At 37.5% G+C, this 26,937-nt stretch overlaps 1 protein-coding gene across 3 annotated transcripts in view; it reads right to left on the reverse strand.

Moving 5' to 3' along the window:
* FBXL17 (F-box and leucine rich repeat protein 17) overlaps positions 1-26,937 on the reverse strand; it is a 492,553-nt gene that overhangs the window by 80,565 nt on the left and 385,051 nt on the right. Inside the window, exon 8 of one of the 3 annotated variants that reach the window (XM_042990906.1) lies at positions 10,972-11,557. The exons of the other annotated variants lie outside the window; for them this stretch is intronic. Within the exon in view, the coding sequence (XP_042846840.1) occupies positions 11,409-11,557 (149 nt within the window). The 3' untranslated portion in view covers positions 10,972-11,408. Of the gene's footprint in view, positions 1-10,971; positions 11,558-26,937 lie in introns of those variants that run through there. 3 annotated transcript variants of the gene reach the window in all.

Here is a 26,937-nt window from a genome sequence, read left to right on the forward strand (position 1 = left end):
AGAAGCAGTAGCATTATCTTTAAACACTAAGGATATAAATAAATACACTGTATGTAAACATACGTCCAAACGATTTCAGCTATTGAAAAGCTCCTTTAATTCTAAGAGAGATAGTCACGTCAGTAGGTAACTAAGGCACTGCAATTTACATCTGCTTAGTGGTGATATATTAGTCTAATTTCCAGAGGGCTTCCAACTTGATTTTCTCCATATGTTACCCATATGTTATATTACCATAAACATGTCTTCTGGAAAACAGCCATATGCTTCACTTTTATACCTGAATAATAGTGGCCCTTTTTTATCCTTTGGTTGTTATCTCTTCTGTGGATTCTGAAATATTTATGGGAATTAAATTTGAAAAGAATTGTTTTAAAATCAGTTCAAAGTAATCCCTATTATTCACAATACTGCTTTTCTAGGACCTAGGAACTTCTTTCTATAATAATAAAATCCCCACGCTCGAGTATCAAGATAGTATTATTGTTTAAATTTGGGTCAAAGAAACCTTAGCATGAATTTCAATGTATCATCCCAACCAATGTTCCTAAGTATACTCTAAAAGTAGAGGATTTTCTCCTACTGACGAATGAGTCATGGATAATTATCATCAATCATCTGCATCAATCTCATGAGATTAACAACAGTTTACAGTTACTGAGTACAGATGACAGACCAAGTATTGTGCTATGGAACATAATACGTCATTTTTATTTTACCTACAAGTAAAATGTAGTAAAAAATGTAGTAATGATGTTTATAGCTACATTAGTTAAGGTTGAACTCACTGTAATTTTCAGTCATCACAATGGTGATTTTGCATATATATCAGACCCTGATAATCCTCATGCTTCTAGGGCATGCAACATGAGAAAGAGTAAATAAATGATCTGATTCTTTGATTACTCTCTGTCTTTGTTCCCCATTCTCTTCTTCTTCTAACCTTCTAACTACTAGAATCTCCAGTGTCAGACCAGGGATCAGGAAGGGCTGTGATGATCTGATTTCAATAAATGCCTCTGGGCAGATGACTGTAGCCATAAAGTATCAAGTGTGTATACAATTTTTATTTCTGCCTTAGAGTCAGAAATTCATAGTAAGTGTCTACCCTTGGTAGATTCTCATTATTTCATGTCAGTTTGGGGGAGAGGGGTTACCCTGTTTCCAGTATTTCCTATTTCTAATCATGTAAAATTGTATAGAATAATTCTGTTCATATGTAATCTCAGTTGTTTCACTCTCTTGCTATAGCATATCCTTTACAAACCCAGGATCCTCTGTTTGTCTTTCAAAGTATCCTATCAAGGGCCTGGCTCAGTTGGTAGAGCATGCGACTCTTGACCTCAGGGTCCTGAGTTCAAGCCCTAAAAACTCACAAAGTATTCTAATAGTCGATTCCATGGAGCTCTGTCTACTCCCTTCTCCCAGCCAGCCAATAAGACCTTGAAAGAAAGGGCAAGAGGGTTCAACCAACCTACACCAGATGAATCCAAACTTCACAGACCACGTTTCGCCTGTTTCCTGCTCTATCACTATCCCACATAGTACTTACAGTTACATCCATATGGAAATCAATGAGGAGGCAGTAAGAATAATACCAGTGAATATTTAATGCTTACCATGCACTAGGTACTATACTAGCCACTTTATAAATAGTATCCCATTTAATTCTCACAAGCCTAAGTAGCAAATAATATTATTCCCACTTAATGGATAATGAAATTGAGGCTCAGAAATATTAAATAACTTGCACAAGGTTACAAAGCTAGTATGTGGCAGGGCTATCACTGGAACCCAGGCTGTCTGACTCTGGAACCCATGCTATTGCTCCCCATAAAATGAGTTTTTAGAATAAATTTCATTTATTCATAGGTTGAGTACTCATTATGTTCTAGGCCCTGTATAATAGTACAAAGAATAGTAAAACATGGACCCAATCCTCAATAAACTCAGAGTTTTAGAGGAGGGGGGCATATAGATAAATAGTGATACATCAGACAACTGAGTACCTGCAAGGTGATAAGGATACACAGTGCAGAGGGAAGAAAACCTCACCCAAGAGAACCAGAAAAGGCTTGCTAAGTAAGGGTGCTGATGCCTAAGGGGCATCTTAAGAAATGGGAAAACTTTGGTGGGCAATGATAGGGTCTCTTCTCCAAAGTATTTTTTAACACATGGAGATGGAGGTAGGACCGCTTATTTGAGAAAACGGAGTATAACTGTGGTAATCATTTCACAATATATGTAAGTTAAATCATTATGCTGTACACCATATACTTAAATAGTGTTGTATGTCAATTATACCTAAATAGAACCGGAAAAAAGTGGTGTAGTTAGAGGGCGTATACAGCAGACTAGCATGAGCTTACTGGACAAGTAGCGAAGCCATTCTATGAAGGATCTTAAATACTAAGGAGTTAGGCTGTTTTCTGTTCACAAAAGTTATAAAGTGTAGAGGCGCGCAGTAGGATTTCCATTTTAAAAGGCAGTGGTTCACAAACCTGACTGCATATTAGAATCATCAGGGGATCTTTCAAAGAACTACTGGAGCCCCAACTTCACTCCCAAAGAATCGAATTCTAAAGATATGGGGCAGGGCCTGGGCATCAGTATTTTAAAAAGCTCCCCAGGTGATTCAAATATGCAGGCTAGGCTGAGAATCATGTTTCTTGGCTTCCAGTGTCTAATTTATAAAAAAATTCACTTTCATTAAATATTTGCCACACAAGCAGCAAAACATAACCACCAATCCAGAAGATTCCACCTAAGATACAAATCTAAACAATGTCTCACAAAATTGTTGCTAAATAAAGTGAAAATTAAAAACAAAACACTTCTGCTTGTGATTGCATGCTGAAGGTAAGGGTCTGCTGGCAAGATGTGGGCCAGAATGTGTTAAGTTATAGCACTAGATGAGGAAACGGTGTGGAAAAGCCATGACATTTAAGGGGTACAAAGAAAATCAAATGCTCATCTTAAAAACCTTTTCCTCAAATCTCCTACCAACGTATCTTGGGTAAAAATAGGTAAAAATCCTTTTTATCTTCACATTATTCTATGGAATCATGGCTAAGCTCTGCCATGGCAATTGCAGAACACTCTCAACTGAGTTATGTAATGGAAGTACCTGCAGCAGTGAAAGTTATTCTAGCTCTTGGGTAGAATGATGGATGCTCCAGAGTTTCCTCCAATGTGAAGCCACCAGGGACCTAGTTGCAAGCATGCGTTTTTATAGATACCTCAGCTAATGTAAAAGTCCTAATGCAAACTTTAGTGCTTGGGAACATTAAGTAGGTTTGGGATGCTTCCCCAGAGAGTTTTAGTTCCATTAACACAAGACTTGGTGGCTGAGCATGGATGTAATCCTGATCCCATGTTAGAGATAGAGAAAGAGAAATTCTTCACTGTCTTCAACTTAGCACTCACATTTCAAAAGATAAGAAGAACCTTTCAGTGTCAACAGAACTAAAGATTCAAGTGGAACCTAATTTAGCATCTTGCACACACCCTTTCCCCCAAAAGAGCTCAAGTGGCAGAATATAGCTCAACTATTTCAACTGTAAGAAGAGAAGAAGAGAGATTTTTTTAGGCCTTATTCAGAGACTGTCATGACTGAAAGTTCTGTTGTTGAACTACTGTCCCTTAGTGGTTCTGACAGCTGGCTCTCAAGTGGCAAAAGGATGCATCTCCTTGTGAAAATGTCTGTTGCCAACTTAGAGATGCCATGATGGTCACTGCCCATAGAAGTCCACTGTACACAGATGTTCCCATGTGGAATTTTCTACCTCTTGGCATAAGGCTAAAGTAGCAATACCAGCAAATATGCTGAGCTTGCATAATTGTCCACAGGGTGTCTAACATTCCCTCACTAGGCCTTTCCCTACCACCATGGTCCGTCAAATCATATAAAGCAGGCTCTAAAAAACAAAAACAAAAGCCCAAACCACGACTGTTCTCCTGGAGAGTTCAAAAAGAGGTGACGGGATCTCCACGGACATTTAAGCCTTCCCAGAGATAGATCCCACCATTATTTTCACCTCAATACCAGCCCCTCTCCATTCCAGAACACCACCAGTTCTGCCAAGTATTTCTGCAACATTTACTCAGTCATCCCTTTTTCTCCATCCAGTCTTTTTTTTTCCATTTCCTTTCTTCCCCACCTCCCCCCCCCCCCCAATCCAGCCCAATCATTCTAGGCGATCTTCCCATCTCTGCTACATCCTCTCCTCAATCTGTCTCCTATTCGGTGGTCAGGAAACTATGACCAAGGGCCGGCTCCTGCCTTCTGCCTGTTGCTGTATATGAAGTTTAATCAGAACACAGCCACACTCATTCATTTATGTATTCTCTATGGCTGCTTTCATGCTACAGTGGAGAGAGAGACCACGTGGCTCACAAAACCTAAATTATTTACAATCTGGCCCTTTATAGAAAAAGTTTACTATTGCCAGGATGAGTTTGATTAAAAGTATAAATCTGATCACACTGCTTCCATGCTTAAAAGATTTTTGTGGCTACATTTGGTAGTCAGGGACCAAACTGTAGTTGCCAAATACAGTATTTCTGGCCCACTTAATAAACTCCTGATCTTGAAGGTGACTTGCACATACACATCTTCTTTATTTCCTAACACTTAACATATTGTTCTATTCACATTCATCTCTTGGTATTTCATTCATGCATCTATCTACAGATACGGTTGCCTAGCTAAGTTATAAGAAATTGGCTTAAACTTAACAGGATTAAACTTTCAAATGAACATAATGAAGATTTTACGCTGCTATTTATATTGAGGCTACTGTTATTTCAAAATAGTTTGAGAATTTCTCCTAGATGCCTGCCTTCAGAATCCCTTTATATTCATACAAGGAAAAGAATTTTAGGAGTTTGCAGTCATATCTCATTTTAAGTTAAATAAAAAGTCACTATCCAGCTTCATCACCAAGTTTATTCTAAATGAAATCTGACCTTAAAGGGAAAAATGTCTGCCAATGATGGTAGGTAATAAATAGTTTACAGCAGGCTTTGAATGCAATTTTAAAAAGGGACACACTCAGGGTACCTGGGGGGCTCAGTAGGTTAAGCATCTGACTTCAGCTCAGATCATGATCTCATGGTTCGTGAGTTCGAGCCCCACATCAGGCTCTGTGTGATCACATGGAGCCTGCTTGGGATTCTCTCTCTCCCTCTCTCTTTCTGTCTCTCTGTCTCTGTCTCTGTCTCTCTCCCTGTCCCTCCCCTGCTTGTGCTTCTGACTCTCTCAAAATAAATACATAAACTTAAAAAAGTTATTTAAAAAAATGGGGCACTCTCACAGTTTGTGAGTTTGAGCCCTGCATTGGGCTCACTGCTGTCAGCGCAGAGCCTGCTTCAGATCTTCTGTCCACTCCCCAACTTGTTCTCTCTCTCTCTCTCTCTCTCTCTCTCTCTCTCTCTCCCTTCCCCCCTCCCTCCCTCTCAAAAATAAATAAACATTTAAAAAAGAATGTAATTTAAAAAAGAGAAATTTCAAAAATATTTTCAGTGAAGGCAGCCATCTTGAAAGAAATACTTCTGTTAGGCTGTTAACTTTGATGGGAACACTCTGTGGTCCAGAACATATTTTTTGTTTAATGAAATGACACTGTGTAAAGGATGGAATACCCAATAAGTGGTTAGCTACATTTAAAAAAAAAAATTGGATTCAGGTAGATAACAGACCTAGGTATAAAAACAAATTACAACTTTTAGGAGAAAATGATCTTCCTAAATTTTGGATGGGGAAGGGCTCTAAAAGACAAAATAGAAGAAACAAAGCAAAAGATGATAAATTCAACTCCATTAAAATGAAAAATTTGTTCATGAAGATACCATACATAAACTCAAGTCAGATTGTAGATTTAAAGAAGGTATTTGCAAAGCATACAACTGACAAAAGATGAACATCTAGATGGCCTAAGAATGACTGTAAACCAGTAAGATAAAAGCAATCTCCTAAAACAGGGGGAAAAAGATATGAACAGGCAATCCAAAATAAGATTGGACTTGAAGTTCCAATAAACATTCCTAAAGATTCTCTACCTCATCATAAATCAAGTAAATACAAATTAAAGTCATAATGAGATATCATCTCACACCAATCACACTGGCAAACATTAAAAAAATCTGCAACACCAAGTGTTGGCAGGGATACTGAGCAATGAGAAATCTTATACCTGATGGTAGGAGTGTAAATGAGCACAACTTTGAGAGCAAATTGGCAGTATCTAATAAAGCTAAAGATGCACTCATACATTTATTCTTAGACACAAAGATACACACACCCACAGAAGGATATTCATTGCAGCACTGTTTGTAACAGAAAAGAGAAAAATCACCTAAATGTCCTCCAATTGAAGAGTGGAAAATTAAGTTGGGGCTGTTTACAGAATGGAAAAATGAATGAATGAAGACACATATACCAACGTGGATAAATCTTGGAGGTATAATACTGAATAATAACCAAAAAAAAAAGTGAGAAGCAGAATATGTATTAAAAAAAACACACACATATAAAAATTTAAAACCTGCAAAGGAACAATCAATTATATTGTTCAGGGATACATACAAATGAAGCAAAAGTACATAGATGTGTGTGAGAATGATAAATACTAAAATCAGGAGAGTGGTTACTTTTGGAGGAGGAAGGAAGGCATGTAATTAGGGACTTTAATTGCATCTGTAATCATTTGTTTTTTTAAGCTAAGGTGTATTGATGTTTCTATACTATTTTCTATGCTTTTCTGAATACCTGGAATTTTCACAATTTAAAAAGTCAATCACTTTGAAGACCATTATTGTTGAAGGAAGTTGCCATAACATCTACCTCCAAAATATAAATCTAACAGCCAGACATATTCCAGTCCCTGAACATGGGAATATCTCATAAACTGGTGAGATTTTAAACTACTCAAACAGGGTTTTCAGTCCTAGAATTAGAATTTAAAGGTTGGCCAGTCTAACCCTCTCCCATTTACAAGTAAGAAATGGCAGGAATAACTCAGTATTGTCTATTGGCCAGTGACAGGGTTAGAGCAGTTGGGTCCGTACCCTAGCGGCTACAACCACAGACACAGAGTGTAATCAAACAGAGGGATTCTCAAGCACAATATCCAACATTCCAGTATTATTACTTTTGTCAATCTTACTTAAGCTTGAATCACAACTATGTATCTTGAAACCTTCATTAAGGACAGGAGCCCCTGGATACCTTCTGGACTTGAGATGGCTCTGTATTATGACAGTTCTTACTTATCAAATGAAAATAGTGAGGTACAGAACAGCATGTATAATACAGAGCCACTTTATAAAAAAAGAAGGAAAACAAGAATATTGTATTTGTTTGGCTCACATATGCAGAAAAATACCCACAGAGGATAAACCCAAACAGCAGTTAGCTGTTAGCAGGAATGGGTACTGGGCAGAGCAGGTGACATGATTCGGAAGGTGACTTTTCACTATATACATTTTTATACCTCCTCTATTATGAAAGATACATCGTTTTTCTCACTTTCTTCTCTCAATGAATTCCAGTTCCAGCTTCTTTTCATGCCTGCACGACTTTTTCATAGACTTATCAGAAAAGGATGGTGATGGTCAGGGCCTGACAGGTGGAATACAATAGCCATTACCTTGGCAATGCTATAGACCCAAATTTCAAGAGCTCAGCCTCTCATGTACTAAGACTTTCGTTTTCACTCCAGAGTTCAGGTGCTTAATGCCTACTGCTTTTTGCAATTAAGTAAAGCTCTCTAAGCTCTGGCAGGTAACATGGTGCAGGCTTTGCCTGGGCTGTGAGGTGCTCAGGTTCCTTTTGGTGTCTGGAATATGCCTGCCAGCCCACTTGGCAAGCATGTCATACCTTGAGCCCTAGCTCCTGATGCTTACTGGCTCTCATTATCCTGACTTGTTTGGCTGACCTTGACCCTGTGCTGCTGATTCTCACTAGGGTATCTATGCTAAGCTCCTTTCTTGTCTCTTCTCACCCATCTCACCTACTGATCCCAAAAATGTGAAGTTCTTGCTGATGTATTTTTCTGATACGATCACTGTTGCCACTCAGATGGAAGCTATTTCTTCCTTAACTTTAAATTTGTTTTCTTCCTCTACAGCTCCTTTCTGAAGCACAGGGTTCTAGATGATGGCTTTAAGAAAATTCATGACCATTGAGAGATCTCTAGACTGAGGATCGAAGACTCCCAGGCTGGATTCGAAGAATTCCTTCTCTGGTCCTTACTTCCTCAACTCAAAAATGAGCAATTTAGTAGACATTATCTATAAGGCTTATCACAGAGCTAAAATTCTATGAGTTTCCTTTTTTTAAAAAAAAATTTTATTCTACCTCCTTCTAGCTCTGTTCCTTCTCCTACCTAAACGTTTCAAACATGCTCTGAACAGAACAGATGTGTTTGGACACATGTACCCATGATTTAATCTCATAGAAATATATCAGAGACGACTAAAAAGATCGGAAACATAAAGGAACAAATGAGAATTGTTGTCTGCCAACTTTCCTCATGGGAAAAAGGCATTCTCTCCCAGAGAGAGAGGTATTATGGCTATAAAACAGTCTTCATTTTCTCATAAGGGCATTGTCTTATATAAATTTTTTAAGGATATGATGTAATAGAGAAGTAAACCTTTTGAAAGTAGTATCTTATTTTTAACTTTAACATATAGCATCCATTCGTTTAGCACCCACTAAGATATTTTCTGAGAACATAATCATCTAAGTAACTAGTTCTCCTTAAGTAATTTGTATTTTTAATCACCACTGTCATCTTGTGGGAGTCACCTCAGAGTTCTCCTTTCCCTTGGCAACAAGTCCAACCAACCACTAAATCTTGACTCAACCTCCATAAGAGACCTTGAACTATCCACTTCTCCACAGCTCCCTTGCCCACCCACCCATCTCTTGTCTAACCTTTAAAAGTCTTGAGGTGACCTCTCTGCCCTTGGGCCATCTTCGTCTCCCTCCACAGAGTAGCCAAAGCAACTTTTTAAAGCCCATACCTGGCTGCACCACTCCCCAGGAAACACTCTTCAGTGTCATATCGATGGCTTGCAAATCAAATATACACTCCTTCCCTAGCTTTCAAGCATGTAGGATTTGGTTCCTGTCCACCTTTCCACCATTATCAATCTATATGAGCTTGATCAAGTTATGGAATCTCTCTTTACATTATAATTTTTATGCTATCAAATGCAGCTAAAGAGCAGAACCTTCCTGTAAAGTGCTTATGACACTTCTTGATACACAGCAAGCACTCAGTGAGTGTTAACTATCTGAATATTTTACAGTCAGCAGACTCAGAGAACATCCACTGTGTGTATGACACTAGGCTAGGCACCTCAAAAAAACTAGTAAACTCTTTCTAGTACTTCTCCCACTATACACCCTTTTCTCATTGCTATGCCAACAAGAAGATTACTACATTTAACTAAACTATATAAAGTCTTACACTTGGGTTAAAATATCAATAGCACCAAAAATGGCTTAGGGCATTTCACAGTTCATGGAAAAAGACCTTATGAATTTTAGGTGACTGCAAGCATGTAAGAGAAAAGAGCCTGGTGGTTTCCAGGCTGCTTCCCTATCCCAATGCACACACAGAAAACAATCTAAAGAAATATTAGACCATGATACTATTTAGAACTAAAGCAAGAGAAGCCACATGTTGCACTGGTCAGGTAACACTCGGTTTTATTCTAGGCACTATATTATAATAGCAGGATTCACATGTGACTTAAGGATGAATTTAGGACAAGTAGGAAGGTAAAGGGCCTGCAAACAATGTATGAGATAGTTAAGAGAACCGAGGTAATTAGCCTGGGGAAGGAAAGACCTGACAGAGAGGATGGATGAGATATTTCAAATATTTGAAAAGTCTTTTTATAGAAAACACATTACATAGGTCTTAATGAGCAGAGTTAGACCCAAAGTATAGAAGTCACAAGGAAGAAGACCTGAATTTTCCTTATTAGGACTACTCAAAAAATAGGAGGAAAATACCTAGAGGAGTAACAAATGGCCCTTCACAGGAAAAGTGTTAAGCACAGGCTGAATGATCATCTTCTAAGGACCATGAGGAGAGAATTTCCTTTTTTGGACAAGAGAGGGTAATAGATAATATTTACTAAGCACTTAATGATGTGTTAAAAGCTTTACAAAATTACTCACTTAATCCTCACAACAACTCTGTGAGATAGATACCATCATTTTGCCGATGAGAAAGTTGATACAGGTTAAGTGACTTGCCTATAGTCCAACAGAAAACAGTTGAAACAGGAGTCAAGTACAGGCTGCTTAAGTCCAGAATTTGGACTCTTAGCCTCCATGCTACACAACTTCTAAACCAGCTGATTTCTGAATGTTTCCACCTGTAATTCCCGTGTTTCCATCTCTCACCCCTTTTTGCAGTCACTTGTTAACTGGCATCCTATGTGCCTATAATTTCCTGTTACTAAGATCTGTCAGAAAAGGAAATTTTACTGGAATAGATGAATGTGTACCATTTCCTGGAGATATACAGGAATTCATAGGTAGGAGACATAGCTGCAGCAGAAGGGAAACATTAATCTATACAAACTCTGCAAGAAAAAGTCTCTGTAATCAAAAAGGACCCTATTAGATATCCCTGTGCTTATTCATAAGGAGAATTATTGGGATGGTTTTAGATATGCAATCATTTAAAATATACAATACTTAAGAAAGAGATCCAAGAGAAAAAACCAAAAGGAATAGCAACCTTTACAAATATGTTCTTCTTGCCATCAGATTAAAAAATGGTAATTGTAGGTCATTATTAAGACTGGTAACATTCTGAAAATAGAATTACTATACAATATTCCCCATAAGGAGAGAGTTGATAAAGTAAAATTTTTTGGAGTATTTTGAGATCCAGATAAAAATGGGGTGGATAAATGAGATAATGACAAAGAGCAAAACACCCCACAGAATGCACAGATATCTGTTCTGATAAAAACTTCTGGGTGTATTACTATGCTCAAATGTCTCAGATGGTCTCATCTGGCACAATTTGCAGTGACAGTAAAAAATACAATTTGCTCATTTAGAACATGTTTTAGAGCTGGGTGAGAAATAATTTCCCTAAATTGAATATTTGGGAACCAATTACAACCCCAAATCTGCTATTAACCTCAAAATAGGTAATTGCAAGTTTGTGTCTAAATCCATTTGTCATAATGGAGCAAATTAAGAATCACGTGATGGACGTGATTAATGTGTGACAGTTATCATGAACACCATGAGCCAAACTAATAACAACATCAAAGAGAGATTCCAAATGTGATGCAGCCATGAAGGCAAAACTAATTTTCAAATTATAATAGCAACATCCAAGAAAACTAACGTTTTCTTTGTGTGACAGTCACGGCTGGGCATCTGGAGGATGGCCGTCCACTAATGTCCCAATAAATGGCAGGCACACACTGGGAAGGTTGTCCTCATGTGGTGAGCTGAGCACAGTGGTTGCTGCTGCTGTCATAATGGACCAGTCATGCAGTGGGTCACAGGGTGCTGGAAAAAAGGAAGTCTCATTACAGGCTCGGGCTCAGGGCTCTATGTGCCTGTCAGTTCTGACTTACACTGCAGAAACACATTTTCAATGCCTATAAGTAATATTCCTGCTTTATTCTTGTGCAACATTTCTTCCTGATTTTTCTGTTGAGAGAATACCAGAAGACTTGGAAAATACTTGGTAGTGTTACAGCAAGAACTTGCATTAGGCAATAGCCACCTTGGAGTTAAGATAGAAAACTGCCTGTGGCTTCTGTGAAAACAGGGGCTCTAGCTGATGTCACTTGATACCTGGAGGGAGCACTCAGCCTGGCAGCCACTGGCAGGCCTGGTGCTGCCAGGTGAACCACACAGGAAAGGGCAATGACCTTACTCTACCAGCCTGAGTGCCAGGAGATCAGAAAGAAAGTCTTTCTCATCTTCACATCTCTGGCACCAAACATGGTGTCTGGAGTAGATGGCCAAGAAAAAAGGACGCATTACATATGAGAGTTAAGCAAATAGTCTTGGAATCCTGGCTCTGCCATTGACGAACCTCTGTGACGCTGGGCAACTTATTTCAGTTAAGTCTCCATTTTTTCTTTGCAAAAATGAAAAACAATTGTGAGGATTAAATTAAATAATGAATAAAGCAGTTAGTACATAGTGGTGCTAAAAACTGCATCAAGTACATTTTAATGATGAAAGCTGCCTAGAAGTATGAGGTAAGGGAAGCCAGAAAAAAAGCCCAGCGTAGTCACTTTTCATACATCAAAGATAGCAACAAAAGTTTCCCACATAGTGCTCTATGGGGTGAATACAAATAACCTGTGCTTGTCTAAAGTACTTAGAGAAAAATCTAATTGGCTTTTTGGCATTTTTCTTGTAATGGCTAAAACTTTTTCCCCCAAAACAGTAAATTCTCATGTGAATAAACACTGATTAGAATTAATATTTCTTGCCTGGTTTTAGCCCAACACGTTTCTTAAAATCTTGACTACTTTACCACTTGTAAAAACTCAAGGACAGGAATACACATACGTTTAAAAAAAAAAAGCAAACTCCTTTTTACTTTTAGTCAGTTGATATATGTAAGAATATATCTGCCAATTTAAGTGTCAAAACATAAAATCATTGATGGCTCCTCTTTTTCAAACATTTTTACATTTACTCCTTGCATTCTTCTGTAATGACCTTTATATGATTTTATCTCTTCGGATAGGATAAAAATTGGATTTTTTTACATTGCTAATAGTCTTTTTTTTTTTAGTGTTATTTATTTTTGAGAGAGAAACAGAGTGCGAACAGGAGAGGGGCAGAGAGAGAGAGAGAGAGAGAGAGAGAGAGAGAGAGAGACACAGAATTGAATTCCAGGCTCTGAGCTGTCACAGCACACAGCCCAACAGGGTCTTGAACCCATGAGCCATGAGTTCATGACCTGAGCCAAAGCTGGACGCTTAACCAACTGAGCCACTCACGTGCCCCTGCATTGCTCACAGTCTTAAAACTCAGAATATTTTAGGTGTTGGCAGTTTTCCACATCTGCCCCCAACATTACTGCAACTATCTTAGTAACATGTCGGAGGATAAATAGCATTATTAGTTATTTGGAGACTCCAGTCACAGAGTTGGTTAGAAATTATGAGTATTTTAATACAATTGTTTTTTACCGAAAGATTGTGCAAAAAGGACTATTAGGCCTTTGAGGAGCTCTACGAATTACAGTTTTCGGATGTATGTCAAATTTTGGGTTCTAGTCTAGAACGTGTCTTTTACTAGATCATCAAATAGCATAGACAATCAAATGATGTGTTCAGTAGTTTTGTTTAAAATATTGGCCTGTTTCCAAAACTTGGACCTGGAATAAGTAATAAGAGATGAAACTGAGGTTGTTCAAACTATTTAAATGGCATAAATGGGCTATTAAAACATATTTAGACTTAACTATACTGGGTGTGTGAATCTGATTTAGCCTAAAGAGGTTCAGCTTTTCTTAGAACAGGCAATAAGTTAATTTGACTTTCCTGATGCATAATATATAAATATTCAATTGATATAACAAGGTGAAATCCATATGTATGTCTTGTGATTTGTGATTATAACCTTCTAAGAAACACTACTCTGGTGCCACAACACAATGTCTGTCTCATCGGACACAAAGACTGGACAGATAGTCAGGAGACATGAACTGTCACTCCTTCCGTAATTCTCCTTACTTACTCTGCCTAAGCTCTCTGTCATCTCACATGCTGGTCATCTCTTCTCCTTAACCCTATCAACTGCCCCCTGACAACACATTTCTTTCTACTTCATTTTCCAATTTGAAACTGCTGTGTTCCTCCAGACTCAGCCCTCCTCCTTCACTCTCAGTAAGTATCCTCTTTTCTCAAAGGCCAATGTCCTTTATGCATTCAACAATGGCTTCTATGTGGGCAAGTTGGAATGTTTCTTTATGAAATGTTAAAATGCAAGGAATCTCAGGACTCTCTTATTTTATACATAAGAAATGGAATTTGGAAGCCATGAAGTCACTTGACTAAACCTACCCACCTAGTTGGCATCAGGGAGGGCAGCAGAACATAGGTCTCTGCCAACTCCAGTTGTCTGCTCTCTAACTATACAATACTGCATCCACTTTTAGCCTTGGTGTCTCATTTGATCTAATGTATTTCTACCTTCATACTGGATATCACATTTAAAATGTCCAAAACCAGAGATTGTTGACCTTCTGTCCCAAGCCAGATCCCATGACATCTTTTTTACTAATCATATTTCACTCTCCAGGGCATCCTAGCAGGAATCTTTAGATCACTATTGACTCCTTCCTTTAATCTGCTAAATATAATTAATAAGAGATCTTTGGTACAGAGATTATATAGAAATATATATTGTCCATCTTTCAAGGACAAGTGTGAATACTAGCTCTTCAACCAAGCTTTCCAAGGTCATCAACTTACACTGATTTCTCTTTCCTCTGAAATCGTAGAGCATTGCCCGAGTTTACCAATTATTTTGATACTTAGTCATATATCTTACTGTGTCACTAATGACCAAACTTTAATAAACTTTTTTGCATTTCTCATAAGACCTAGAAAAGTTCATGCATATAGTAGGTACTTAATAAATCCTCATTATTGAATCATATTTCTTTGTAACTTGTTATTGGCTGACATATCTCTAAAATATGAATAAGATGCTTAAAAGTATTATCTGATAGTTTTGAATATTAAAACAAAGAAACTGAGTTCTGAATAAATATTTCTCTTAGAAGAGCATCTTATTTAATACAGGATTTCCAAGTGAGCAGAAGGTAAATAACAGGCACAAAATAAAATGGATATAAAATAACTCTATCAAGTATTATGGATATTACCAAAATGGGGGCATTTAAATAAATATTTTCCCTGACACATATTTGAAACACACAAAAATAATTTAAAATAGCAACAGCTTTAAGAGGTCAGTGCTGTCTCATTAGGAAAGATCAGTTCAGAAAGTAGGCTGACTGGTGCACTGAATAGCAGTCACTCAGGCTGCAGGGCGATGGAAGGTGCACTGTTACAGAGTGCAGGGGTGCTCAGAAGGAAAACATCCCATTCCAATTTCCCACATCTAACTTGGGGAATCACTAGCAGGCAAAGACAGATGATTTAATTGTTCAGACTGATACACAGGAGAATGACAACCTCAAAAGTAAAGAATTGTTTTCCCCCTCCTAATTAGTCAAAGAAAGTTGACATACCATGGCATATTCATGAGTCTACAGGAGAGGAAACAGATTTTAAAAGGAGAGATGAATGAAAAGATAGCAGATGGAGAGAAAATGGTTTTGATCACAGGAATGACGGGAAATTGAGATAAACTAGAATCAGAAAGCTGAAATGGTTAGCACAAAATTAATAAATGTGGAAAACAGAAAAGAAGTGGAAGAAGGGTAATTATGGAAAACTTTCTCATTTTTATTATTATCTATAAAATTAGGCTCAAGGAGCTGACTATAGATTGTGCAATGACTGCTCTGATACAAAATAGACTTTAAAGCCAGAGATTTACTCCAGAAGCCACACGGGAAATTTAATCTCATTAATTTACTGATAGACTTTAGATATGTTAAGTATGGAACACATAATGCATTTTGAAAACTGACTCTCTAAATTTTATGCAACTTCAAGGCAAGATTTTTTTTTTTAATTACAAAGCCGTTTCTCACAGTAAATCTTGACAACTAGTAAACTATAAGGGATTTCATTTTTTTATTATATTTGTTGATATTTGTTAATTTGAAAATAAAATTTGTTATATTTGTTTATATATATTTGTTTGATATTTGATTTCCAATAAATAATAGCCATTTATATCAACAAAATTAATGCATTAAGTAGGAGGAAATACTTGTCCAAAAGAGCCACAAATTCAATACATTTCACAAAATCATTCTCTCTTGCACCTGACTAACCTAGTCTGTAGAGGAAAAAAAAAAAATTAGAATGGATAATACCTGCAGCACAAGTACGTGATTTTTTAAAACAAATAACTAAGAAAAATTACAAAGACGTTCCACTTTTAAAAACTAATAACTAAGTTTTAAAAACTAATAACTAAGAAAGATCAAAAAAATGCTTCAGTTTGCCACAAACTGAAACCCTCTTTAATGTTGATTTTGCAATCAGAGTAGAGGCAGCTCGGAGCCAGCGCAGCTCCCAGTGACAGGAGTCTCCGAAGGAGACGAATGAGATCATCCTATTGATAAGGTCGCAATCGATCTGAAGCAGACCTTTTTTAAATTAGCAAAATGTTGCAGCACTTTAGGGAGTGTCAGCCACCGCCTTTCTCCATGAAAAATGTACTGGCTTATGGAAAACTAATTTTTTAAATTAAAAATTTGTCTTATAACAAAAAAGTGTTGCTGCACCTATTTCCCCCCAATTCCTTAGTAGCTCAGAGACATGGGTTCTCAAGGCAGCCTACTCTTACATCTGGTTTCAGAACAGCCCACCTCCCAAAAATCTTGTAGAATTAAGTTGTGCTCACTAATTAAAATCAATGTCTGTGGCTAAGTGTGTCAAAAGAAAGAGTCCTCAAAATACTAATAGATATCAATCTTAAATACAATTGTGATCCCATCAAAATGAAAACATCTTTAGCATTACTTGGAATGACTAACTCAAAACCAATGACCTCTTGAATTAATCTGAAGAAAGCAAACCAATGGCTTCAGTTTTCTTGGGAAGAACAAAGTGGGCAGAGAAGGAATGCTTAGATTGTGAAGGGGTTGACATTAAAGCCATCAACAACTTAACCATCCTGTGGCAAGAGAAGTTGATTTCTTTTTTCCTTCAAGTAAAGATTATTATAGAAACTCTTCCAGATGTCTACACACATGATGAATGGATGAATAGATACATACAGTTAATTTTGGTAATGCCTTTAGAAAAGCAATTCACTGGGGCGCCTGGGTGGCTCAGTCGGTTGAGCGCCTGACTTTGGCTCAGGTCATGATCTCACAGCTCTTTGGGTTCGAGCCCCACAGCGGGCTCTGTGCTGATGGCTCAGAGCCTGGAGCCTGCTTCGGATTCTGTGTCTCCCTCTCTCTCTGCCCCTAACGCACTTGCATTCTGTCTCTGTCTCTCTCAAAAATAAATAAACATTAAAAAAAAAAAAAAAAAGAAAAGCGATTCACAATGTGAAAAACTGTATCAGAATTATCCAGGGTACTTGTTAAAAATTCAGATTCCTAGGAGCACCTGGGTGGCTCCACTGGTCATTTGGCTCACGTCATGATCTTGCAGTTTATGGGTTCAGCCTCGTGTTGGGCTCTGTGCTGACAGCTCAGAGCCTGGAGCCCGCAGCCTGCAGCCTGCTTCGGATTCTGTGTCTCCCTCTCTCTCTCTGCCCCTCCCCTGCTCTCTCTCTCTCTCTCAAAAATAAATAAACACTAAAAAAAAAATCAGATTCCTATGCAAGTACGGCAAAAAGCTTGCAGTATTACAATGCTCCCTGTGTGATTATTTTGCACCGTAAGGTTTCAGAACTACTGCTGTAGTAGCCACTTCACTTGTGTCCAGCGTGCTACAGGTGATCTCTAGCTTTCTTTCCAAAGGCATAAGGTGCAGTGATCAGAGATGTCAGGTAGACTGAAGGCTCCAACTCTTGTTCTTCCCTTTATAATATAACATTCTGCAAGTTATTGAACTCTCAAAACCTTGAAAATAAAGCTTTTAGTACATCATAGAGATGCTCTGGGGATTCAAGAAAACTTGTGTTAAGAGTCTGGCATACAGGAGGCTCTCAAAGATAGCATTATTAGTTCAATCCCCACAGTGACAATTAACTTGTTGTGCAGCTGGTCCACAGAATGTACCTCAAAACAGCAGCCAATAAAGAAATGGACTATTTTGGGGTTGTGTGCTCCTAACTATCCAAGCCATGGTGATTTGATGAAACCCTAAGAAGTTTTACAAATACTTCCCAAGGTTAATTTTGTGGGAATGGGTAGAAAAGAGACTGCTTATTGGATAATTAAGGGCAAAGTCAAGAAAAGCACTGAAAAGAAATGGTTCCAAAACAAAAGTAAATTTTTGCATTTTCTCTGTGCCCAAATCTAAGAACCTATAGTGTTGAGAAGGTAGCAAGTGAATTTGCATAGATTTCACATTTAAAATTACGACATAATTTGTCACCTTCAGGACCGTGAGATTGATTTCTTTAATTTTAAATTTACATGGTTTCACTGCTTTGCTTAATATAGTCACTTCTTGATTATTCCTTTCTTTCCTTTGTGCTTTCTCAACCTTCTAGTGTCACTGATTAAGAATCCTTATACCAGAAGTATACATCCAAAACGACAAAGGGCACTGGCTTTATAAGTAATCCAGGTGAGGATAATGGAGATAGAGACCCAGGAAGAGTGGGTGTAAACAGCATCTGGTTCCACCAACTGTTCCACCACACTCAGCCAATTAGTGTGATCAGGAAGTAACATGCTAATAAACAGTTCTCACACTGGAAAGGAGAGAAAGGAAACAAGATTTTTTCATTGGTTAGAAAAAATGGCTTCAGGCCAAATTACCAAAAAAAAAAAAAAAAAAAAAAAAAGAAAAAGAAAAAAAGAAAAATCACCCAGGAAGAAGAGAATCTTTAATTCCTGTTTAGAATATACATTTAGAAATACATTATTTAAAAAGGACTATCCTTAAAACTGATATTTTTGTGAAGAAAACATTACACGTCATTTGTTGGAGCTTCACAAAGACTTTAATGCATTGGAGATATTAGATTCCTCAAATTGGGGTATATTCCATGTCTCCATCTAACAAGCTGTGTAGCTCTCTGTCCATATTATCTCAAGTACAACCTAAGCTGCTTTGTATGTCCAAACACAGCATAAGCACACACTTATGTACACGTATAACAAAAGTAAGCACTTTTAATTGTACTTTGACAACAGAGCATATAGCTGGTGATTATTTAAAACATAATTGTGGTAGAAACTTCCTAGTGATTCAGTTGGATTGAGAAAAAACCAGAAATGTTTAAAAATGAACCCCCATTTCCCATTTTCACTTAACAGTTTCAAGATGACCTAGTTAGGGCACCTGGGTGGCTCAGTGGGTTGGGCGTCCGATTTCAGCTCAGGTCATGATCTCACGGTCTGTGAGTTCAAGCCCCGTGTTGGGCTCTGTGCTGACAGCTCAGAGCCTGGAGCCTGCTTCAGATTCTGTGTCTCCCGCTCTCTCTGACCCTCCCCCATGCTCTGTCTCTCTCTGTCTCAAAAATAAATAAACATTTTTAAAAAATTAAAAAAAAAAGATGACCTAGTTGATTCTACGGGGCGATGTACATCAACATGTAGAATGCATCCTTAAACAGCAGTTGCTGAACCAGGCATCCTGTGCAAGCCTCAAGGCCCTGTGTCCCTGTGAATTTGTAACTGTCGATGTGGTAGAGAAAAGATCTAAGTGGAAATAGTACAATGGCCATGTAATACAGGTAGAAAGCATAATTGCCTCCCGTATGACTCAGTCAACTATGGTGCATAGAAATGGAGTGGCTTGGGGAAAAAAAAGTGAATCATGAGTAAAAATAGGAGAAAAGATAGCCCAGATTCTTTTTTTGTCAGTTGTTCAAAGCCCAGAGAGATATAGAACTGTTCCTGTAGCTGTCTGTAAGTTTAAATATCCCCTCTCTTCTCATTGACCATCAATATTTCCCCGTATTTGGCTTTAAGACTCCTACTGACTAACATAAAATCTTTACTCTGAGAACTAAAGGTACACCGTACTGATCTCACAATCATCTACACTAGCGCCAGCCAGCTCAAAATTTGAGAATCGACATCTCACATACTTTTCCTACAACCTCTTGTGAAGAAAGAAAAGCCTAAATTATTTATTCCTCTGCAGTAATTCCAGTCAAAATTAACTTGTCCTTAAAAAGCAGGAAAACACAAATGACTTAGCCGTTTGATGTAGAGATACTTGTTATGTGCTCCTCTGTCCTATAGCCTCCTTTTTTTAAATCATCCATTTCCTCTTTAATTATATTTCAAATTGATCTTACTTAACTACTGAGTTCAGTAAAAACAACATGACACATTAGAACTTATGATGTTCTTCATTTTATCTAAAGATGTGAACTATAGCATGTTGCATTTTGTACACCTCAAAAAATACTTTATTAGGAGCTCCTTCCTCATGCCCACATGAAAAGTTACCAGTGTCCTTCCATCCCTCAATAGCTGCTCCTTCAGTGACCACTGCTCATGCCCAAGCTGTGACCTGTTCATCGGCAGCCTATGTTTAATGCAAATGTAATAGAGGTTTGGGGATCATTCAAGCTCTGAGGAACAGCGCAAGGGCTCTAAAATGAACACTCCTGTGCATGCTCCTGGCATACCCCTGAACAATAGGCTCTTCCTCTAGTCCTGGTCTCTTCCCACTTAATGTGGCTGCCACCTAACACCCACGAACCACTCTCCTTACATTGGACAGACCTCTGCTTTCTCAGAGGTACCTAAATTAAACAGATAACTTTCAAAATTACATGTAAAATAATCTTGTCCTAAAGCTAAGACGTAGAAAGTGAAGGAAAAATTGTATCAAGTTCTAAATTTTATAGGGGTTATTGTACATCTTTCAAAATTTTGCATCTTCAGTTTTATGAATGATGAGTAATCACACATTTTCTTAAAATAAATTCTGTCATATTATAGTTTAAAATGTCAGGTATGGTCAAGGTTCTGTGGAAATTAGTGGAGACACAAAGATCAGGTGCTTTAGCATCAGGAAGTGACTTGAATCATGTGGTCTCCATGGTAACAGCCTTGGTGCTTACATCAAAGGGCCTTCTCTTACATGCACAATACCCCATGATGTTTCTGATGAGTGCTTGGGCCATAGGATTGTTCTCCTCATAGGTGGGGGCCCTCTGCATTCAGGGCCGGTTATTAACCTAAGTTTGGGACGCTGATGGTTGAAATTATCAATCACAGAACCCTGGGTTTAGCAGAGTACAAAAACCACTTCATATAAAGAAGAATGTTCAGGAATCATTTAGAAGAACCTCATGTATTTTCAACTTACTTTTATTCAGTTATACAAGAAATTAAAGCGTTTTGAGCCGTGATCATTATTTAATATACGGGGCCGCTATGTAATCACACATACAAGCACTTATACGCACACAGGCACATCTTTAGTATCAAGATAAATTTTATTTCTGTATACATTTTGTGATGTGTCTCACCTGCCTTTCACATGGGTCTAATCAATACCCTTATATCTCCTTTCATTCACTCATCAAATTCACTAGCTTATTTGCTTGGTACATTTCAACACTCACACTGTAAAAAGCATGCTAATCACTCCATCTTATGGTATATTTTAATAACAGTAGCTTTTATTATACAAAAATGTTTATATCCCCAACGTACAAAGTTATGTGAATTTATAACATGGGAACTATGTCTGCTGTTTATTACTAAAAAACAGTTTCAGGTCCCTTCCAATGTGGTCTTGATTGAAGCAGAATAGAGCTTAAAGTGGTTTGCTAAGGTTGAGGCTAGAAATGGCCTCTTAGTTCCCTGTTTCTTTTATACTGTGGGTTTTTCTTTTCTTTCTTTTTTTTTTCTTTTTTTTTTTTTTTTTTTTTGTCTCTGGAACTAACATCGTCTCACAAAAGCAAGAAAAGCTCTGGGAGGTTTATTCAGCACTTTGTAATAAAATCCATACTTACTGCAGGGAATGTTTCAGTAGATCTGTTCTCAATGACTAAAATTAATCTGTGTACCTTCCTTTTCACGTGACACACAAGTCCCAGGGCCTTATTCTGTTGTGGAAACTGATATTCAGATTAATCAAGAACAGGAATGATATGGGTAGAAGGCAAATTTGGAGAATTTTGTGGTTCCTGTTGGTTTTCAATTCCTTTTTATTTTTGCTCCTCTGAATACATTGATTTTCATGTGGGCTGGAGCTTGCTCATTTATCCATGGTTCTGGGATTCAGCTTGTCCTAAGTCTCCTGACATGCATAGTTGCTCATTCATCAACTTTCTTCTTTAGAGTAACCCCCAAAGGTTTCTGATAGACTGAAAATATAGCAACCCATTGTTCTTGGGTCTGACAGGTTGGCTACAATTGGAAACATTCTAATATGGTAACATTCAGTAACTATTTACTGACTGCTTCCTCTGTGACACGTACTGTGCCAGGATAGAGGAATACAAATGTTTGAAGTCACAATCCCAAACTTTAGGGAGTTCCCAATGTAGAGGGAAAGAAGGATGGTAAGTTTTAATTCTCACAAGAGCGGGATGCAGGCTCCATACCACAGTATAAAAATAGAAAGTTATGGGTGTGCAGAGGAGATGCAGGTAGGCTGAGTGCCAGAGAAGGTTTCCTTGAAAAGGTGAAGTCTGAGCTTAGCACTAAGTGCTAGTAAGAACCAGCCTGTCTGCAAAGAAGTGGAGTCCAAGCCAGGGAGGGACACATAAGGTGAAACAGGCAATACGTACAAGAAGCATAGACATAGGACACTCGAGTGCAGTCAACTTCAGATGAACCAAGGTAATGCGGTAGGGAATGGGCACCAAGAGGGTGGAGCAAAGACAGCGGAAATAGTCATAGGTGATTCAGACTCATGGTTCAAACAAAATCAAAACCTGGAACAATGTGGATTAAACAGAACTAATAGAAAATGTTTTTCTTGGTAAATATGTATTTCTTGAAAGACACCTGGTTTGAGAATGCTTTCATTTAGAGATGGGAGACTATCTCAGTTGCACTGATTTCTCAGCTAAACTTTTCAACTTCAAGTACTCATGGGTTGGGGTTTATGTATGTGGGGTTAGGTGGGAGGGAGCAAAGGATCAGGGATCAGTTCTGGGGAGTCTGGGGAAGAGAAGATCAAGATTTTTATAATGATAACTTTTATTCATTAATTCCTTATGGTAAATGTGACTTAGAAAAGAGTGAAATGCCCTTGGAATGAAAAGGGCGAACTCAATAAATTTTCACCACAGATCTGTTAAATGCATTTTTGTTGTCTAAGTCTTTAAAAATAAAATATTTACACTGTTTCTGTTTGGAAAGTTCTTTAAATGGATGATGATGTTGGCTGCACAACACTGTGAATATACTTAATGTCAACGAATTGTACACTTAAAAATGACTAAAATAGCAAATTTTTTGTTTTGCATATTTTACAAAAAAATTAAAATATATATAAAGTTATGTATAGTAGGGTCCCCCCTTTTCTGTGGGGGATATGTTCCAAGACCCCCCAGTGGATGCTTGAAACCAAGGATAGTACCCAATCCTAAATACACTATGTTTTCCCTACACCTACATACCTATAATAAAGTTTAATTTAGAAATTAAGTACAGTAAGAGATCAACACTAAAAATAAAATAGAAAAATTATAACAACATACGATAATAAAAGTTATGTGAATGTGGTCTCTCTCTCTGAAAAAATCTTATGGTCCTATATTTGCCCTTCTTTTCGTGATGATGTGAGATGATAAGATGCCTACGTGACGGGATGGATTGAGGTGAATGATGCAGGCATTGTGATGTAGGACATTATTACTGACCTTCTGATGATACATCAGAGGAAGGCCATATGCTCCTGGACAATAGCTGACCATAGGAATTGAAACCATAGAAAGTGAAACTGCAGATGAGGGGAAACTACTGTATATATTATATGTGATGTAAAATATATAAAATATACATTACGTAAGTTAGGATTTACAGTACAAAACTTTTTATATAGTGCAAATCAGCATTAACAACATTAGTTAATAACCCATGCCTTCACTGTGACTATAAACAGTCCACTGTATAAATAGCTACCAATTATTGACCATTTACTCCAGCAGGCCCTCTACACAACATACCACACATGCTCTTTGATACTGGTATTATTCCCATTTTACAGATAAGGAATATATACTATTAGGATAACAAAAGTCATTTACAAGCAAAATTCGAAGATCATCATATAAAAGTTATTGCTATCACCTTGCATCTCAAATGCCTGTTTCTCATACTCTTAAATGCACTTTAAAAGTTATCTATGAGCCAGGTTCTTTGAAACTAATAACTGAGCAGGTATCAGGTTTTTTTTTTTCAATGAACTTCTCATTTTATTTTTTTAAAAAATGCGTCTAACCATAAGCTAATTATTTTCTTCGTAAATTAGAAAAGAGTAGTGGTTATCAATAAGTTTACATAGCTGATAAAATTTTTTAATGACTTCATTAATTTCAAGGTCCATATAGGCCTCCTTGTAGATAATGTCTGAATTTGGCAAAAGAATAAAATTTCATAAAGAAGACAGTTGGGGCGCTAGGTGACTCGGTTGATTAAGTGTCTGACTTGGGCTCAAGTCATGATGTCATGGCTCATGGGTTAGAGCCCCGTGTCAGGCTCTGTGCTGACAGCTCAGATCCTGGAGACTGCTTCAGATTCTGTGTCTCCGTCTTTCTCTGCCCCTCCCCCACTCGTACTCTATCTTTCTCAAAAATAAATAAACAATAAAAAATTTTTAAAAAAGACAGTTATTTTAAACAATGCATGCCACCCAATAATCCAGTTCTAAAAAGCTATCTGAATAATTTCATAGTACAAAATCCATCCTCCTTTAGGGTGGTTTTTAAATTTGTAACAGCAAGTATCTGTTCATGATACGGAAATATATATGTATATATTATTTGGGAGAGAAAATCATACACTATTAAAGAATATTTTCTTCTTAATATTTGTAGGATTCCAGAATCCTGATCTTTTATTAAACTACAAATATTTTATAAATTCCAGGACTTTACCAGAATACTTAAAGCATTAACTTCAAGTTAGAAGCCTATGGCTTAGGTGCTGGTACACCCATCCACCTTTTCATTGAGGGCCTACTATAGGCCAGACAACTTTTTAGGCACTGATGAATAAGACAGACATAGTACATTATTTCTAAAGTGTGGAATGAGAAATTAAACAAAACAACATATAGATGTAAACTGTAAGTCCTATATAAGAAATATACAAGGTGCTAAGACTAAACATAAGAGAAAGGATCTTTTTGCCATTTTGCCATTAATTTCAATGAACTGGGAGCAAAGGCTTTGAAGTCAGAAAAAACTGGATTTTAATCCTGACTTCTCTAGTCAGTAGCTGTGTTACTTAACAGCTGTGTTACTGAACCTTTCCAAACTTTAGTTTTCTTTACCTAGAAAGTGAAGATAGCACTTCTTTTTCTTTGAGTGTTATTCTAAGAGGGATAAAGTATACAAAATGCCTAATAAAATCAACGATATACATAGTGGTGCCATTATTACCATAAGCCCTCCATTCATTATAAAGTACAAAAACTGAGCATGAAACACATTTAACTCTGGGAGCACAGAAAATCATGTTACTTCTCTGTGACAGTCAATTGTTCTGCCATTGTTAGCATACAGACAGTCCCCAACTTAAAAACTGTTCAATTTAGGATTTTTCAACTTTACAACAGTTCAAAAGCAATACATACTCAGTAGAAACTGTACTTCGAATTTTGAATTGTGATCTTTTCCTGGGCCAGTGATGGGTGGTAAATACTCTTCTGATGGTGGGCAGTGGCGGCCACAGCTCCCAGTCACGTGATCACGAGGATAAACAACCCATAGACTTATAACCACTCTGCATTCATACGGCCATTCTGCTTTTCATTTTCGGTACAGTATTCAATAAACTATGCAAGACATTCAACACTTTCTTATAAAACAGACTGTGTCTTAGATGATTTTATCCAACTGTAAGCTAATATAAGTGTTCTGAACACATTTAAGGAAGGCTAGGCCAAGCTATGATGTTCAGTAGGTTAGGTGTATTAAATATATTTTCAGCTGGGGCACCTGGGTGGATCAGTCAGTTGAGCATCGAACTCTTGACCTGGGTTCAGGTCATGATCTCACAGTTTGTGGGTTCAAGCCCTACATGGGGCTCTAACTGACAGTGTAGGGCCTGCTTGAAATTCTCTCTCTCTCTTTCTCTGCCTCTCCCCCAGGCTCTCTCTCTCCCAAAATAAATAGAAACCTAAAAAAACGTAAATGTATTTTTGACTTATGGTATTTTCATCTTAGAATAGGTTTACTGAGACATAACCCTACTGCAAGTTGAGGAAGAACTGTGCTCAAATTTTGCAGAGGCAAGTCAACAATTTTATTATTCAGAAACTCACCCTAGGGTTTAGGTAACAGAAAGTAAACTGTGGTAAGTAGATTCTTTTCTAGTTAATGAGGTTAATCATCAGATAATTTATAACATCTAAAAATTCTGAGTAAATCTTTAAGTTTGATTTCCTTTGCTGGTACAAAAGAGACCTAGCACACTTATCACCTAGGCAAATGTCCTATCACCTAGGCAAAGTTTGAGGAATATGAATAAAGTAGAATAGCTTTTATGTCAGTAAGAGCTTTTTAAGATTTATTATAGTCCCAGTCTAACACACACAGGTGAACTTACCACACAGCTGACAATTTTTTATTTCACTTTGTGTAGGGACAACCTGGCATCAGGCAAAGGTTCCCATTTTCTTTATCCAAATGGATAATTTTGCCCAAAGAGATCACTTTGTCATATGAGCTTTCATGTGGTGAGCTGGCAGATTTGTTGCCACCTTATATGATCAAACAACAACAATAAAAATCACAGGGGAGGCAGTGCATGGGCAAAGCACAATTAGAGCCATGAATAATTCTCAGGGATAAAAATTATTACTTGGAGAATAAACACTGTGAAGTTACTTATTATCTATTCCTTTCATAAAATTACCCAAAGTGAAGAGTACTTAAATGTAATACAAATAGCAAATGTAATACCAATATCCTAACCGGATCCTAACTGCACGATGACAATCCTG

This window comes from Panthera tigris, chromosome A1 (assembly GCF_018350195.1).
Source record: "Panthera tigris isolate Pti1 chromosome A1, P.tigris_Pti1_mat1.1, whole genome shotgun sequence".
NCBI classification, from domain to species: Eukaryota; Metazoa; Chordata; class Mammalia; order Carnivora; family Felidae; genus Panthera; species Panthera tigris.